At 36.4% G+C, this 15072-nt stretch overlaps 1 protein-coding gene across 4 annotated transcripts; it reads right to left on the reverse strand.

The window, feature by feature from the left end:
* Window positions 1-449: 449 nt before the first annotated feature.
* Window positions 450-6973, reverse strand: LOC137963609 (zinc finger CCCH domain-containing protein ZFN-like). 4 transcript variants are annotated; one of them, XR_011115222.1, is made up of 8 exons: window positions 6710-6973; window positions 5258-5415; window positions 4741-4803; window positions 4508-4627; window positions 4056-4361; window positions 3404-3730; window positions 766-1347; window positions 464-540 (listed from the first exon to the last, which is right to left on the reverse strand). XR_011115222.1 is itself a non-coding variant. In XM_068810750.1 (7 exons), exons 1-7 carry the CDS (start codon window positions 6786-6788, stop codon window positions 1021-1023), a joined length of 1323 nt encoding a protein of 440 aa, XP_068666851.1. In that variant the 5' UTR covers window positions 6789-6973; the 3' UTR covers window positions 450-1020. The 4 variants fall into 4 exon arrangements, 3 of the variants coding, with proteins under 3 accessions (XP_068666851.1, XP_068666850.1, XP_068666848.1); XM_068810750.1 differs by having other exon boundaries at window positions 450-1347; window positions 3404-3727; window positions 4110-4361; XM_068810749.1 differs by having other exon boundaries at window positions 450-1347; window positions 3404-3727.
* Window positions 6974-15072: the final 8099 nt, after the last annotated feature.

The following is a 15072-nucleotide window of genomic DNA, read 5'->3' on the forward strand; positions in this document are numbered from 1 at the left end:
CTAATGTGTGATCATATTGCCATTGAGTAGAAAATTAAGAGATTACAAAACCAATTCATCAACATAAACAAAGTACAGCTCGTATTTGTCAAACAGTCTCGTGGAAACAATTTTGTGTTTCGTGATTTTCATTGTACCTGTTACAATGCCCTTCTCATGTGTGAGGTATTGCCAATGAATGGATTCAGCAGCAGTAATATTCTCCAATCACTCTTGTGGAAAAATTGTCTTCATTGCCATCAATCCTGTTGAAAGGACCAGATGTTTTAAATCTTTATGTTTGTCACATAAATGTCATGAACCAAAATCTATTAGGAGCAGCAAAGATGTCTTTCTGATTTTCAAATAACTTCACTGTATTGAAAAGAATTTGCTCTAATTCACAGAAAAAAGGAATCTGGGGAACAACAAAATCACCTGTAAGAATTAGGGATGATTTTCACCTTGGAGACATATGAGCACTAGGTCTTTTTCCATTGTGCTTCTTCGGGATCTAGAGTTTGAACTGTTGTTGGGTGACTTCAACATTGTACTAGTTATCTACAAAAGTAGAAGAAGACAAATTTTGGAAACTGTAAATGTAATCCACAGACAGAGTATTGGTCCAACATATATAATAATATAACTGGAACTAAAGCCAAACCAGGTTTGAAGCTTAAGCCTCAGCAGTCGATAACATGTGAATTAAATAGGATGGAAACACTAAAAAGATCCTTTGAAAATTGAGGGGTCGAGAAGCCATTAGTACAAAGAGGAGATACTTGCCTATGACCGACTCAAAACCTGGAAGAGTGACTCTCGTGGGCTAAGGAGATACACCTTAAAATGGATGAAGATACTACGAGATACTACATGCAGATTTACAAGTTGAAGCAAATTATTAAGAAGAAAGAAGATTACAATGTGAAGAAAAAGTATTTTAGATGACAGGACTAAAATCAATATCACTGAAAAGCCTGTACATCTCCAGCAATGTGGGCTCTTTTTACAGATGGAACATTTTTTTATCCACCAATGGGGTCAAGAAAAAGTGGAAACGAGCCCAATGCCTGTAGTGGTGTGTGAACTCTCTGCTTCAATGTTTTCATCACTAGAAGTCATCTGACGTGATTCTGACAATGAAAGCCTTCTAGACTTTACTGTGCCCACTTCGGCAGGTCCCCCTTCTGATGACAAAGGTAGCGCACCAGTTCCTGATGAGGACCCTAACAAACGCCGAACAACTGGGACATCAGCTGAAGATGTAGCAAGACCATAAGTGAATGTTCCCATGGGATGGTCAAATTTGCAATTTGGACCAAATTTGCATGTGGCATAACGAGAATAAAAGATGCACAAAGGCTCTCCCTGTTGACAAGAAAAAAAGTACCTTTTTCAGTTCAATCTATTGGCTACAACAGATAATTATTATATTAGAAATTAAGAGAGTAAAGCACCATAAAACTATATAATAAGATGGGATCTACTTGTGAACTTGAAACAATAAGAATAAACTTCCTCATGTATACATATTCTAGAATTCGAAGTCACATGAGTATCTACTTCCTTAAAGTGTACAAATAACCAAAAAAATAAATAAATAAAGAAGAAACAAACTCGAATGAAGCACAATGTGCTCCATTTATGGAAAAAGGCCATATTACAACTCATGCTACTAAGAAGCATAAAGCTTCAACAGCAGATATTTTTCTCAAAACAGTGAAAAGGGAAATCTGTTAACCACAAAGAAGAGCAAAACTATATTTCTTTTCTGCTTAAATTCTGAATAAAGCTTCATTGCAATAAATTAAAAATTCCATAAATATAAATTAGGGACATTTAGAAAAATACCGAAATAAAAAAAATTAATTAGAAAAATACTAAACTTTTAAACTTATTTACAAAAATACCGGATTTCAACCTTTGCCCCTCAATGCTGGAACAGTCAACTCCCACGTCAGTGCAATCTGTCCACCATGGTGCCATGTCATCTTACTCTTTACCTGAGCTTTAAAAAATAAGATGACGTGGCACCATGGTGGACAGAATGTGCTGACATGGGAGTTGACCTTCCAGCATTGAGGGGCAAAGGTTGAAATCCGGTATTTTTGCAATTAAGTTTAAAAGTTTGGTATTTTTCTAAGTAATTTTTTTATTTTGGTATTTATCTAAATGTCCCTATACTTGCAAGTGAAAATTTTTGAACTAGTAAACAGTCAATGAACCAAATCCATAATTGATGTTCAACAAGTTCATCTTCCAGCTACAAACACCTACGTAAATGTTACAGCCTTCACGAGAACAAGGAAGGACACATGTTCTCAATTTGCTTATGTAAGGAATCAGCGCTACCTCACTCTTCCTGCCAGCTCCTAATTTGCTAGTATTTTGTTTTCTTAATCTTTTGACCCTCTTTCCAAAGGCATATACCAAAACAAAACAAAAAAAAGCAGACCTTCCTGCCAGGCATAGAAGGATTTTATGCAAATAGTTGTTAAGCATTGAGAAGTACAAATTGTAAAAGTATTTTAATGATCAACAATATACCAGACACACATGCATTAGCATGTCCAGCATATTGAAGCTTCAATTAGTGCTAAAAGTTGAGATTAAGGTACAATTTATATATAAAGAATGGAAACTCCTACATCAATTTTTTTCCTTCTTCTAAAGAGTGATTTCTCTAAATCCATGGCACACCATCTCATGGTATCCAGCTCCCCAAGAAGGTATGGTATAAGTTACGGGTACCATAAAAATTAACACATATCAGCTTATATAAAGGTGTCATGCTGGCCCATAGCAGACACCCCAAATTCAAAACATGTATTGCCGTTTACAGAAAGTTAACACCATTCCTAGTCTACAAACCAGAAAAAGTAAAAAATGAATAGTGCCACTATGTTCTGATACTTGAAAATGGACATCTAAAGGATTTCCAGCATAAACAGTGACATGGGATAAGAAAAATATTTAATGCTAAAGTCCCCAGGAACCTGGATTAAGAGGATAAGAGAAATCTCTAATGATAGTCTCCATGAATTCAAATTTAGATGAGAGCCATGCCAGCCAACCAAGAACTATCTTTCTAGATGAATTCAACATCTTGCTAAGCAGATTCAATGATTTTATGCTGATTTATTCTTCTATCAACTAAAAAATACTCAATGCCACAAAAAGTTGAAAAAAACAGAAGCACAAGAAATAAGAGAATGGAATTTAATTTGATAAATTTCTAAAGTAAAAAAAAATGCAACTGAGAGGAACAAAACAAGTCCTTACAAGGCATGAATCCTAGACTGTACTAAAAGTGCTGGATAAGAAGTACAATTGTATGATTGTGTCACAAAGAACAAGTTTGAACACATAGGAGTTGCTAAAAAAAATAAACACAAATAAACTTTGATGAGAAAGAGTCACTTACAGGACGAAGTGGGAGGCCTAAGGGACTCAATACACAGTTAGGAACAGGTATCAACCTTTCTCTAGGATGATGGAACCTGCACACAGCACCAAATTTACAATCTCCAGTTTTCATGTAGAACTGGCACTCAGGTTGCCCAGGTCTCTCTGGAAATACATTTTCCCTTTGCAATGCATAAAGCCCCATAGGAACAGAAGGTGAGCGATAGGATGACAAATATTCAGTAGCGCTTGAAGTTTCGCTTTGGTGTGATGAGCCATAAAACTGGCTGGTTCCTAGAGTCTGTTGTTGGCTCTCAGAAGATGTAACTGACCCCAATTGCCCCTGCTATGGATGCACTTAATCAATAGATTTCACTTTTAAATACATAACCAATCCTGAAATTGCTCATCTACTGCATCTAGCATGCACACCAGCTAGACTGCACAAGATCAAGGCAATCGAACAAATGGCAAGCCTGAATCTGAGAAACAAGCTGATTAATCCACTGGCTGGAAGCCATTTGGATTACATTATGCAAGCTAGTGGCATATAAGTTGGGCCAGCTAGTACGTCATCGTCACACACTGCCTTCTTGAATGAATGCACCAAAAAAAAATAAAGAAAAATTCAAGATTAAAGTGTAAAAGGACAGCCAGAGAATAGAATGTACAGGATAAGCAGCAGTCCATCCAGGAACTGACACTACGCCCTGAGGAAGAATTACTTGAGCATAGCTTGAAGGCCCTTGCCAACGTGGACTTGGAATGAAAGATGCCCTAGACAGGGCCCAGTTAGTCAATCCTCCTCCTGGATACGATGATTGTTGACCAGGACTTGTTGGTGAATTTACAGGAGGATAAACAGTAGACCCACGTAGAGCGAACATCTGGCTGGATGGCTGCGGGTGGTGAAATTTACAAGTGTTTCCAAATTTACATTGACCAGTTCTTAAATAGTATGCACACTCCATCTCATTCTACAAGAAAAACATATAGTCAGAAGAAAGACAACAATCAAATGAACATAGAGAATGGTTTGCCATTAGGTGAAGCTGCACACAACCAAATCAAAGTACATTTGGAAAGAAATATTATGTTGGCATCAAAACTGTCAAGTACAAACCGGACGGAGCGGGTAGCCTAAAATATTTAACAGAACCCTTCCGGTAATTCCAGCCTTATCTCTAGGGTGATGAAACTTGCATGTTGCACCAAATTTGCATGTTCCAGTATTCAAGTAATACTACAAAAGATGAAAAGAAATGTTATCTTTGCACTTGAATGAAAAGAGAATTTGAATGACGAAGCCTGTATAGTAATACATTTACAAATGTAAACTACAGAGGAAACTTTTACCTGGCATTCAGGTTGTCCAACTCTTTCTGGGTATCCTCCCTTCATCCTTAATGCAGCAACAGCCTAGCATGTGACAAGCCTAATCTAATTCATCAATTCTAATAGAATTAATAACATGAAAGGAAATGAACTACAGAAGCATTTTTACTCTGTCAAAAAAAAAGGCATGTTATAAGTGAAACAGACTAGGAGGCAGCAGAAGGCTTACATATAATTCTAATTATTAACTTACGGTGCCCAGTAATGTAGGGTTTAAATTTAAAAATAGAAAAGGGTGCTCAATGGGTTCTTTCTTGAATTTCTGATTTAGGAACTATTTTTTAGAAAAGGGTGCATTGAATTGAGCCCAAACGCAAACATCTGATTTAGGACTTTAATCCACTGTTTTGTACACAATAAAAATACGGCCTTTAGATATCACAAAAGTCAACATGAAATAGGCATTTAAGTTGAACCAATTAAAATTTTCCAAATTATGAGAGGGGGGAAGGAAAGGGAAAAGATTTAGATCCTTTACCAACTTTCTGTCGGCTGGGTGATTAAACCTGCATGTCATTCCAAATCTACATAGGCCTGTCCTGATATAGTAAGCACAATCCGGTTCTCCACGACGCTCAGGATAGGGTCCAGCTTCCATACTCTCATTCGACCTCAGGGAGATTGGCCACATTGTATCTGTGATGTAAAAGGTGGTGTTTCAGACATCATTAAATGGTAATGTACCACAGCAGTAAAGCAACAGTCTTACACGGTTCTAGAAGTTTCGTTGATACATATTTCCAACAGAATTTTTAGAATCTAGCACCTCCTAAAACAATCTTGAAGGAAAATAAACTTCAAATACCAAAATTTCACCACCAAATTGAAAAAAAAAAAAAAAAAGAAGAAATAGATTATATCAGTATATTAAATATGAGTTGACACCAACAAACAAATCCCTGAGCCTTGAAGCTCATTTTAGTTTATTAACAGGTCATTGAACTCCAAATCTGCACTAATTCAAGAGATCTCTCAAATAGCAAGTAAAACAATGGGCCACAAGTGGAAACAATTAAACGTGCAAACAGAGCAGAGTTTGAGATATGGAGATTTAAAGAGATTAAACATAAAGAAGGATTTTAAAGTTTCACTAAATAAAAAAGAAATGGAGAAAATAAGGAGATGATACATGTCAGGGGAAACCAAATTAAGAGTATAATCAGAATCCTTCATTGAAGGCCAGATTTCTGCATTCACATTCAGTTACCACCTCTTGAACTGGGACCTGAAGATAACACTTTACCTATTCCAAACCCTTGTAAGCAAACTTAGAAAATGTAAAAAATGTAAACCAAAAAGTTTATCAACCAACGCTGCTATTTCAACGATAATGTTGCCAAATTACAAAAGAAAAACTTTTGTCCTATCAAAACCAACCAAGCAGCTTACAATACCCAGTGCTCTGTTAACCATTGCAAAACCACTGTAATCGAAACCATGATCGTTTTCATATCGACTCGATTCTTCGGAAAAAAGAGTAATTTTCAAGTCAAAAACGTAAAAAAATAATCAAAATTTCCGAGTTAAAAGGAAGACAGGTCAATGCGGAAGAGAAAGGATAAAGAAATACATATAAGATAAAACTTGTAAGAGACGCAAAAGAAAGAAGAAAGGAGAAAATTTGTCGAAGAGCAACTGCTGCAAATTCACCCCTAGACAATGAAGAAACCACGTAAGTTCCTCTAAGATGGCCAATTCGTTGCAAAATGAGTAAAAGTAATCAAGATAATATATTAATTAAAATTCGTTTTCGGCTTGAACACCAATTCGATAAAGAGAGCTCCGCAATTATCATCAGAAAACCCTAGTCCAACATCCCAGTGATAAATTTCTCGTAAACCCCATGCACAGCTCTGTAATTCTTCCAACATTGCAACACAAAGTATCCACGGCAGGAAAGCAGAGAGGTAGAGAGCAGAGAGACGATGACCTTCATCTAACTGAGGAGTAAGAGAGGATCCCTCCGTCCCGACGGTGCGAGACATCTGAATTCCGGGATCGTACTCCATTGCACCATGACCAGAATCCCTAGCCTGAAATACCGCCGGATATTAGCATTCTAAGGAGGCTAGGGGAAACTTCCGGCGGGGGAAACGAAGACGATCGGCGAGGCGAGGAGAGGAGATAAAAGAGAGGAAGAAAGCGCAGACGACTCCTCTCCACAAAAAAACTAGGAGAGAGAGAAAGAAGAGAATAAAAACCAGCCATCCACCACACACGCCCAGTCCCTCCCCTGGCTTTTTGCACCCGCCATTGCGGACAAAAAACACCGGATACCGAAAACCGCTCTGCAAAACCAAACTGTCGCTTCTGTTTTTTCTTCGATTATATTATCCTTTTTATTTTTGTTATTCCAAATTACCCCATCAGATCACTCAGGAATGTGACCATCATAAGCTTGAACTCAGAAATTACAGACTTCGAAGAGGAAAATAAAAACACGTGGAGACACGAGGAACCCGTTGTTGCAGTTTTTTAACAGAGATTCCCCACTCTCCTTTGTCTCATCTCTAGAATAAGGTATTTGAAACTGCTGGGAAGACCCTTAATGCTTATTCAATAATGTGCAAGATTATGGAGAAGGGAGGGGTTACTGATTGGAGCAGTGGTGAAGAACTTATTAGGAATTTCAACGTTGAAAGGTCATACAAAACAAGCAGACATCCTTCCAAGGATGATCAATGAGAGTGGTGAAAAATAAAGGAAGGAAAATTGTAGTGGTTGCAAATTAACATTTTTTCCTTCTATTTCTTTCCCTTTTCTCTTAGTCTCGATAAGAACTGAAGTTGCAAAAGAAATTTTTGAACGTGGCCTACTGTAATGTGTTAGTTCTTGTCTTTTTCTCACTATGTTCAAATGAAATTGGTTCCCGCATGAGATTGGAAATGAGGATTAAAATAGCAGACAGTAGGAGCAACAGACTGTTCTTGAGTTGTTGTCTAATAATACGACTATCTGCTGAAATTTTCAAGATTTGGCAGTTTCTTTTCACTGTGTTCAAATGAAATTGGTTCCCACATGAGATTGGAAATGAGGATTAAAATAGCAGACAGTAGGAGCAACAGACTGTTCATGAGTTGTTGCCATTGGCAAGCTCTTCATCCTTCTACTAAATTCTTTCTTCTAACGAATTACTAACCTGTTATTTGTTCCAACCGAGCTTGTTTCAATTGTCATATTTACCTGAGGAGTTCTACTATCACCTTGCCCTTTACTTTTCCTATGTCCACATCGTTTAGCAAATTGACCAGATTTTCCACATACATAACATGTCCTCTTGTTTTGTTCTTGTTTAGGCTTACCAAGGTGTTTCTTGGGTTTTTTTTATGAAGTTGGTCTTCTTTGATATTATCAAATTTGTTTTTCCACTAACTTCAGATTTGTTGCCCAAGTTTTTGTCAGTGTTGTTTCTGTGTTTTTCTTCTATCTGAATTGACACCAACACTTCATCTAATGTGGGAAGTTCTCTTTTATGTTTAATATGGATCTTGAATTCTGATCATGATGGAGGAAGTTTTTCTATAAGGGCAGATGTTTGTATCCTATCATCTATTAGAATACCCTTGGTGATAATCTTAGCAACAATATTTTGAATTTCATGTGTTTGATCGATCACCAATTTCCCATCTGCCATCGTGTAGGTGAAATACTCTCCTTCTGTTCAGACTTAGTTTCTTGCCTGTACTTTAATTCTACAGTTTTCCATAAACCTTTCTCACTTTTAGTATTAGAATACAAGTCATATAAACTATTGCTAAGTGCACTATGGATCATACCATGACACAAATAATCCTTCTCATATTTTTGTTTAACACATGATCTTGTTGGTTCATGGTCCTCTCGGCTACTAACTACATAGTAGAGAACTCACAACTACATAGAATAACTCTAGAGTTTTTAACCATTATTCCATTCATTTATGCCATCTATTAAAAAATTTCCTATCAAATGGTTTGGGTTTGTGTTTTGTTGAGTGAATTTTCGGATTTCCCCATTCTAGAAAGCAAATCTCTCTAAAAAATATTGGGAATAATAATAAACTCATAGAACTTTCAATAAAACCTAAATTAATATCTAGTGTCGTTGCGTACCTTTTGTTGGCCCATTTCACCAATAAAATAATAATAATAAATATATAAAATAATACCTCTATCATGCCCGATACATGTATTCGCTATCTTCAAAAGAGATTCGCCACCTATAGTGCACCGGATGCTGACGATCATGTCCCAAAACATAACAAACCTTTCTACCCTCTTAGACATGCACAGTACTAAGCGGGCTCACAAAATCTGTAGGACCTATTTTGATTGAACCGGATCAAATGGAGGATACTTTCTCCTTTTCTTTCAAAAACACTTAGACTTTTCTCAAGAACACTTTCTTCTTTTCATAATGCTTTTCAAAGCTCAAAATTTCTTCTATGTCCCTTTCTCACATTTTGCAGCTCTATTTAAAGAGTTTTCTAAATTTTTTTAAGAAAAAACACCCCTTGATCTCTAGGTTGACCTGATCATCCAGATTTGTACCCATTTTGATATGACAGTCAAGATCATTGATGCCCAATTTGATCGTCAGATTTGTAACTGCTTTGATATGATGGTTCATATCTATAATATTTTTTAACTAACCATTAGATCTGTAATGGCATGATATGATTGTTTAGATTTATAATTGCTTGATTTGATGTTTCATATCTGCAACAAACTGATCCAACGGTTTAGATCTATAACCACCTAAATTGAAGGTTTAGGTTTGTAATTGTTTTCATCCAATGGCTCTAATCTTGATCCATCGCAATGGTCTGATCGATCTAATCGTTTCAAAGAGCTCATCCTTCTTTGGCCCCACATGTCACACATGTAACATCCAAACTCATTTGAACAGATGGGTGAACATGTGTGATAGATCACACATGTGAAACCACACACACATGCGAGCATGTGAGCCTCGCACGTGCATGTGTGTGAGTCTCATACAAACTCAAAGAGGATTGAAGGGTTTCCGAGGAATAACCAATTGAGCTATAGGCACACATGCATACCTCTAGTGTATGTGTGCCATTTATTTTAGAACTCTAACATGCCTAGTTGTCATCATGTATGACGCATCATGAGGAGTATCCTCTTCAACAATGCTCTAGTAAGAGGAGCAATTACAAAAGGATCCAAACCTCGGGGGAGACCTTTTGCTGGGTTGTTGTCATTGCCACCATCACTTATTGTAAGCACTCTAAGTATGACAATGTGAGGGTCCGCTTCCCCTCTCAAGATGACTTCAATTATGTCGCATGTCTCTGCTAGGAGAATCATAACAACAACAACGATGAGAGATGTCATGACAAACATTGCTTCATCTAAGTACCAATAATACTAAGAATTTCAGAGATAGAAGGGTTGTTAGCTCCATTCTCTTGAGTGAGCGACTAATGAGCATCAACATCAAGAGCAGCCATTGTAGTATCAAAAGGGGTTTCTAAGCACTTTTTGTGAATATTTGTTCTGAGTTTACTATTTGTTCTCTTTATCTGAGTAGGTTGGGGAGATCATACTAAACTTCACTTATTACTGCATCGTTGATTACTAGCCATTGCTCGCTTGGCTGGGTTTTTATGGATGCAGGAAGTCAGCTCCAAGAAGCCAACCTGACCTATCTCACATGCAAAGCTTGATCAACCATGTTAATATTTTCATGATTATCATGCTTCCAAGTGCCATGGATCGGAGAGGAACATCTCGGACAGTCTTATGCAAATGCATAGAAATTTTGGCAAAGTGAACAATGGTTGACTAGTTAGGGAAAGTGGTAAGGTGGTTGATGGGTTGGCCATCGTGTGGGTTTGCATTGTTATCGGTTGGGCTACAACCACGTTATACATTTGGTCACTGATTGCTTTGGTTCTGTTCCCAAATGGGAAATTTTAGTTGACAATCATTGCCCCTCCAGTCTCTATGTGGTGGTTTTTTTGTGATTATAAATATTAGTTGTGTGATGTAGTTAGGGTTACATATGATCACAAGCAATAAGGGCAGCCCACTGAGTCCATTGGTGTTTACTTAGTTGACAAACTTTACAATTTAAACTAGGAATGAAATATAAAGAAGGAAACTTATGTTTAAGAGACTATAAAGACAGATGGCCGAATCTATTGTGTCATCGAATAGCCTTGTGTTGAGAACTGGATGTGGTTGTGACTACTAGAAAATTGAGATAGTTAAGGCCCCCATGTTCATAGCCTCTACCAATCACCTATTTTTCCTGCAGGTCCTAAAAAATGCAAGAAGTAGGTGAAAAGGTAATGGAACAAACAATTTTTTTAACTAACTGACTAATAGAAGATTTAAAGGAAACTGGAGAACAAAATGAACATCTTGCCAATGTGGACCCCACCTCATGTACTTTGCTATAAAAACAAACTTATTAGTCAAGCAAGAAGAGATAGAGATCAAAAGATTACCATTACTTGTCAAATACGTAGAGGCCCTAGAATCAATAATCCAAAATGAGGAAGGTGAAGTAGTAGAGACCATACTTGTGATAGTAGTAGTTGCGGTAGTGGGAGAGGTCTTGTTGGAGGTATGTGCCATCATATTTTTCAACCTTTGAAGTGAGTCAAAGTCTTCTTGCCTTTAGAGTTCTCAAGTTTGACTTCATTCCTGTCTCCATTATTTGTAGAGACCTAATTCACTGTAACCAAATCTGGTTTACCATGGATTTTCCGGCGAGTGTCTACTAAGTAATTTATGCCACTAGAATAAGTACAATTTTGATTTTTAGGTCTAGAAGAGTTTTGTCCAACCTTACCACCTCTTTCATGACCACCTTTAGTATTTCTTCCTCGTCCCCTATTACTTGAATTTTCACCTCTATTATTCGAATACATAGTTGATGATACACAATTTGTGCTGGATGGATTTGGAATATGTATCAATGTAAAACTTATATCATTAAAAGAGGGGAGATCAATCGAGCTAAGAATTTGGGTTTTGGTTACCTCAAGGTATGATTTAATAATAGCTTGGAAAATAGAGGTTGCCAATGTTTCCTGTTGTTTTTCTTGAACCGAAATATCAGTGGAATAAGTTTGAGCAAGTTTCCATTATTGAATGAGACCTCTAAATCGGGCAAGATAATTATGTACAGTCTCCACATGTTTTGTATTGTACATCGCTTGAAAAACATCATATAACTTTTGCAAGCTATTAGTACTAGAATATAGCTTTGCAGAGGCATCCCACACTTGTTTAGCTGTCTCAACATCAACAACATTATTCGCAACATTTTCTTCCATGCTATTAATTAATCAAGTAACTAGTGCATCCTCTTTAAGCCACTTTGTGTATACACTATCTTCCTCATCCACGAGTGGAGGTGGCTTCGTCAAGTAGCTCAATAACATCACGAGTAATGAGAAAACACTTAATGGATTGAGACCAACTTAAGTAGTTCGATAATCCTTTAAGAGGGATTGTAGTGATTTTGAGTTAATCACTCTTACTAGCCATATTAAAAACAAATGCCTTAAACCATGAAATATTAGTCAAGAAATCAAATAATCAGCACCCTTGTTTAGATTATTACACAAGCAACTGAAGAGTGTATTTGCCGGAATTTTAACTTACGTGAGTGGAGAGGCAAGCTTGTGCACTAGCAAATTGGTCTCACTTATGCATGCAAGGAAGACAAGCAATAACATTCAATCACAACACCCTTTCTTTCAATTGACGTGAAGCACTAATCCTCTAACAACATGTCGAGGTTGGTTTTTAATTTCCAAAACTCATGGTGAGCATAGGTCCAAGGGAGAACTAAGAGAGATTGTTGTTAAGGTGCTGTAATTCATACGTGAACCAAGAGAGAATCAGTAAAAGAAAACCATAAGTTGAATCAAAGAGAGCAACTCATCACTGAATCAATTAAGTGTTGTCTTCTTGTTCTTAGCATGAAGCAACTCAAATTTTTATAAGAGTCCAATGTATTCTTACTCAGAATCTCTAGGTAGCATAAAGTGCTTCATAATGATTCAGTTTTGAATGAATTTTTTTTCAAAAGCATGGATACAATCTGTCATGATTCGGGTATGTGGTGAACATATGTTGAAAGCATGAAACCGAGGTGTTTCTCAAGCAAAGGTATGTTGTTTCATAAGGCATAACAACAAAAAATAAATGCACAAGCTGAACTAAAACAAACATCTTCCTGCCTTCAATCATGGATGAAAAACAATAATTAATTCAAAAAAATACTTATCTTGAATGAGTAACTACCAATTTCTGTCGAGTTCTTCAAGGTCTACCATGGCAGTCAAATGAGGGGAAAGACATCTTGAATGTGGAATCCTGTAATCTTACTCTGATACCATGTAGTTTTTTGGATTCCCTGTTTAATAACTTCAATATAAGGTAGAGAAAGAAAGAAGAAGGAATTAGAAGAGAAGAGAGGAAGAAGAGAGAAAAGAGAATGAAAAGAGAGATGACTAAGAGTGAGAGAGAGAGAGAGAGAGAGAGAGAGAGAGGGAGGGAGAGCTTGTTGGTGAAAGATAGGAGAGGATTATGGAAATGAGTTTGATGCCTTAATCCTCCCCCTTAAGCTTTATTTTTAGATTTCAAAATATAATAATTACAATCATACCCTTCACCCTAGTAGGTGTGAATAAAAATCAAAAGATCATAGACTTATTATATCAATGACACTCAAGCTTGATCATATCTTCTAACACTTAGCACATGTATCCCAAATATTTTTTTTTACAATTTTGAAGTGAACCACATTATTAACTAGTTCTGTCATACCATTTATCGACCAACTGATTATAAGTGTCTTCTTTTAACCATTTTTTATATGATACATCTTCTTTGTCAACTTTAAGATGAGGCTTGGTCAAATTATTAGAGAGATCTCTACTAATAAGAAATCGTTTTATGCAGTAGAACTAGCTTAAGTAATTAGACAACCCTTTGAGGGGTATAGTGGTAATTTTAAAAAATTATTTGTTCCAAAAACATGAAACAAATTGTCATCAGCCATGATGAGTGAACAGTAACCGTTTGACATGTATTAAGGGAAGAGAAACAAAACATCGACTTAAAGTTGGAAAAAAAAGCTTCCTTGACGTGAATTAGAAAGTAGTCATGCATGTCTTCCATGCAAACTAGGAAACTAGGTAAAGGCAAGTAGAATTTTCGTTTGTTTGCACTTTCTCAAACAAGGAATCCAAAATACATATAATTTTTATGGACCAAAAATGAAGGAGTTTTCAAGAATTCCTTTAGCAAAAAAAAACAAAACACAACAAAAAAAGTGCAAGGTTAAAGCTACATGTGTTAAGTTATGAAGAAAAAAATTTAGATTTTTTTCACGATTAATGAATTCCTCTCAATCAAGCAAGAAGGAAGAATGCAATGAAGTTAGTGCATTTAAACCTAGAAATTCAATGCAATGATGTTTTACTTAATTAGATGGATAACAAGCAAGGTAATATAAATCATATTGAATCTAGAGGATAGGCATCAACTTGATTTTTTAAGGCAGATTTCAGTAATCAAAAGGCAGATTTTGTGAGTAAATTAGGCATGGCAAAATCTCTCTTATTCACAAAAAGAAAAAAAAAAACACTAGAACTAAGTACTGTCTGAGTTCGTGTATGAAAATTTCTTAACCAACAACAGCATATAACTTTTTAGTTTACAATGAGCAGTGGATGGTGACTTGGAATATCTCCTCTAATACCATGTTAAATTCTAATGTTCCATGCTAAAACACCTTAGGACTTCTTACTTATATATGTGTGTGTGAAAGAAGAGAAAGAAGAGAAAGAAGAGAAAGAAGGATGTGAAAAGTGTATCAGAGAAGAGGAGAAGAGATTAGGGTTCACAGATAAGAAGAGAAGATGAAGAAGAAACATTAGGAATGTGAGAGAGTTTTAGGTCAAGTAAGAAGTCCCTCGACCCTCTCCTTTCATTATTTATAATTCCTTAACAAGCATTGGCCTTAACATGGGTTGGAATAAACAAAACGAGTACAATCCGAAATATAAACTAATTACACTATTACCCTTGTTCCTTCTATTTTCCAACACCTTCCAAGATGCTCTTGTACTTTAAGATACCTTTTTTGAATAAAATTTTGTCCTTTGTTGTTCACCTTCCTATCATTGTTCTTCATGGTCATCGCTAGAGTACATCTAGTTGGCAATCTAGCTTAATCTTGCAGCAACAAGGTCCACAAGGAAGTTGGAAGCTAGCTAATTGATGGATCCTACTCTCAATGATAATCAATTGTGGAATCTTTATC

This window comes from Aristolochia californica, unplaced genomic scaffold (assembly GCF_029961685.1).
Source record: "Aristolochia californica isolate CCGP_79_NKW_82.1479 unplaced genomic scaffold, dmAriCali1.0.hap1 SCAF_4, whole genome shotgun sequence".
In the NCBI taxonomy this organism is placed as follows: domain Eukaryota; kingdom Viridiplantae; phylum Streptophyta; class Magnoliopsida; order Piperales; family Aristolochiaceae; genus Aristolochia; species Aristolochia californica.

Bases quoted from the DNA above. Each gene is read 5' to 3' on its own strand.
- LOC137963609 (XM_068810747.1), bottom strand. From the start codon at position 6,788: ATGGAGTACGATCCCGGAATTCAGATGTCTCGCACCGTCGGGACGGAG. The intron at 4,804-5,257 runs GTAAAGGATCTA...GTCACATGCTAG, and splicing joins ACCCAGCCGACAGAAAGTTG to GCTGTTGCTGCATTAAGGAT. The intron at 4,628-4,740 runs GTAAAAGTTTCC...CATCTTTTGTAG, and splicing joins TTGGACAACCTGAATGCCAG to TATTACTTGAATACTGGAAC.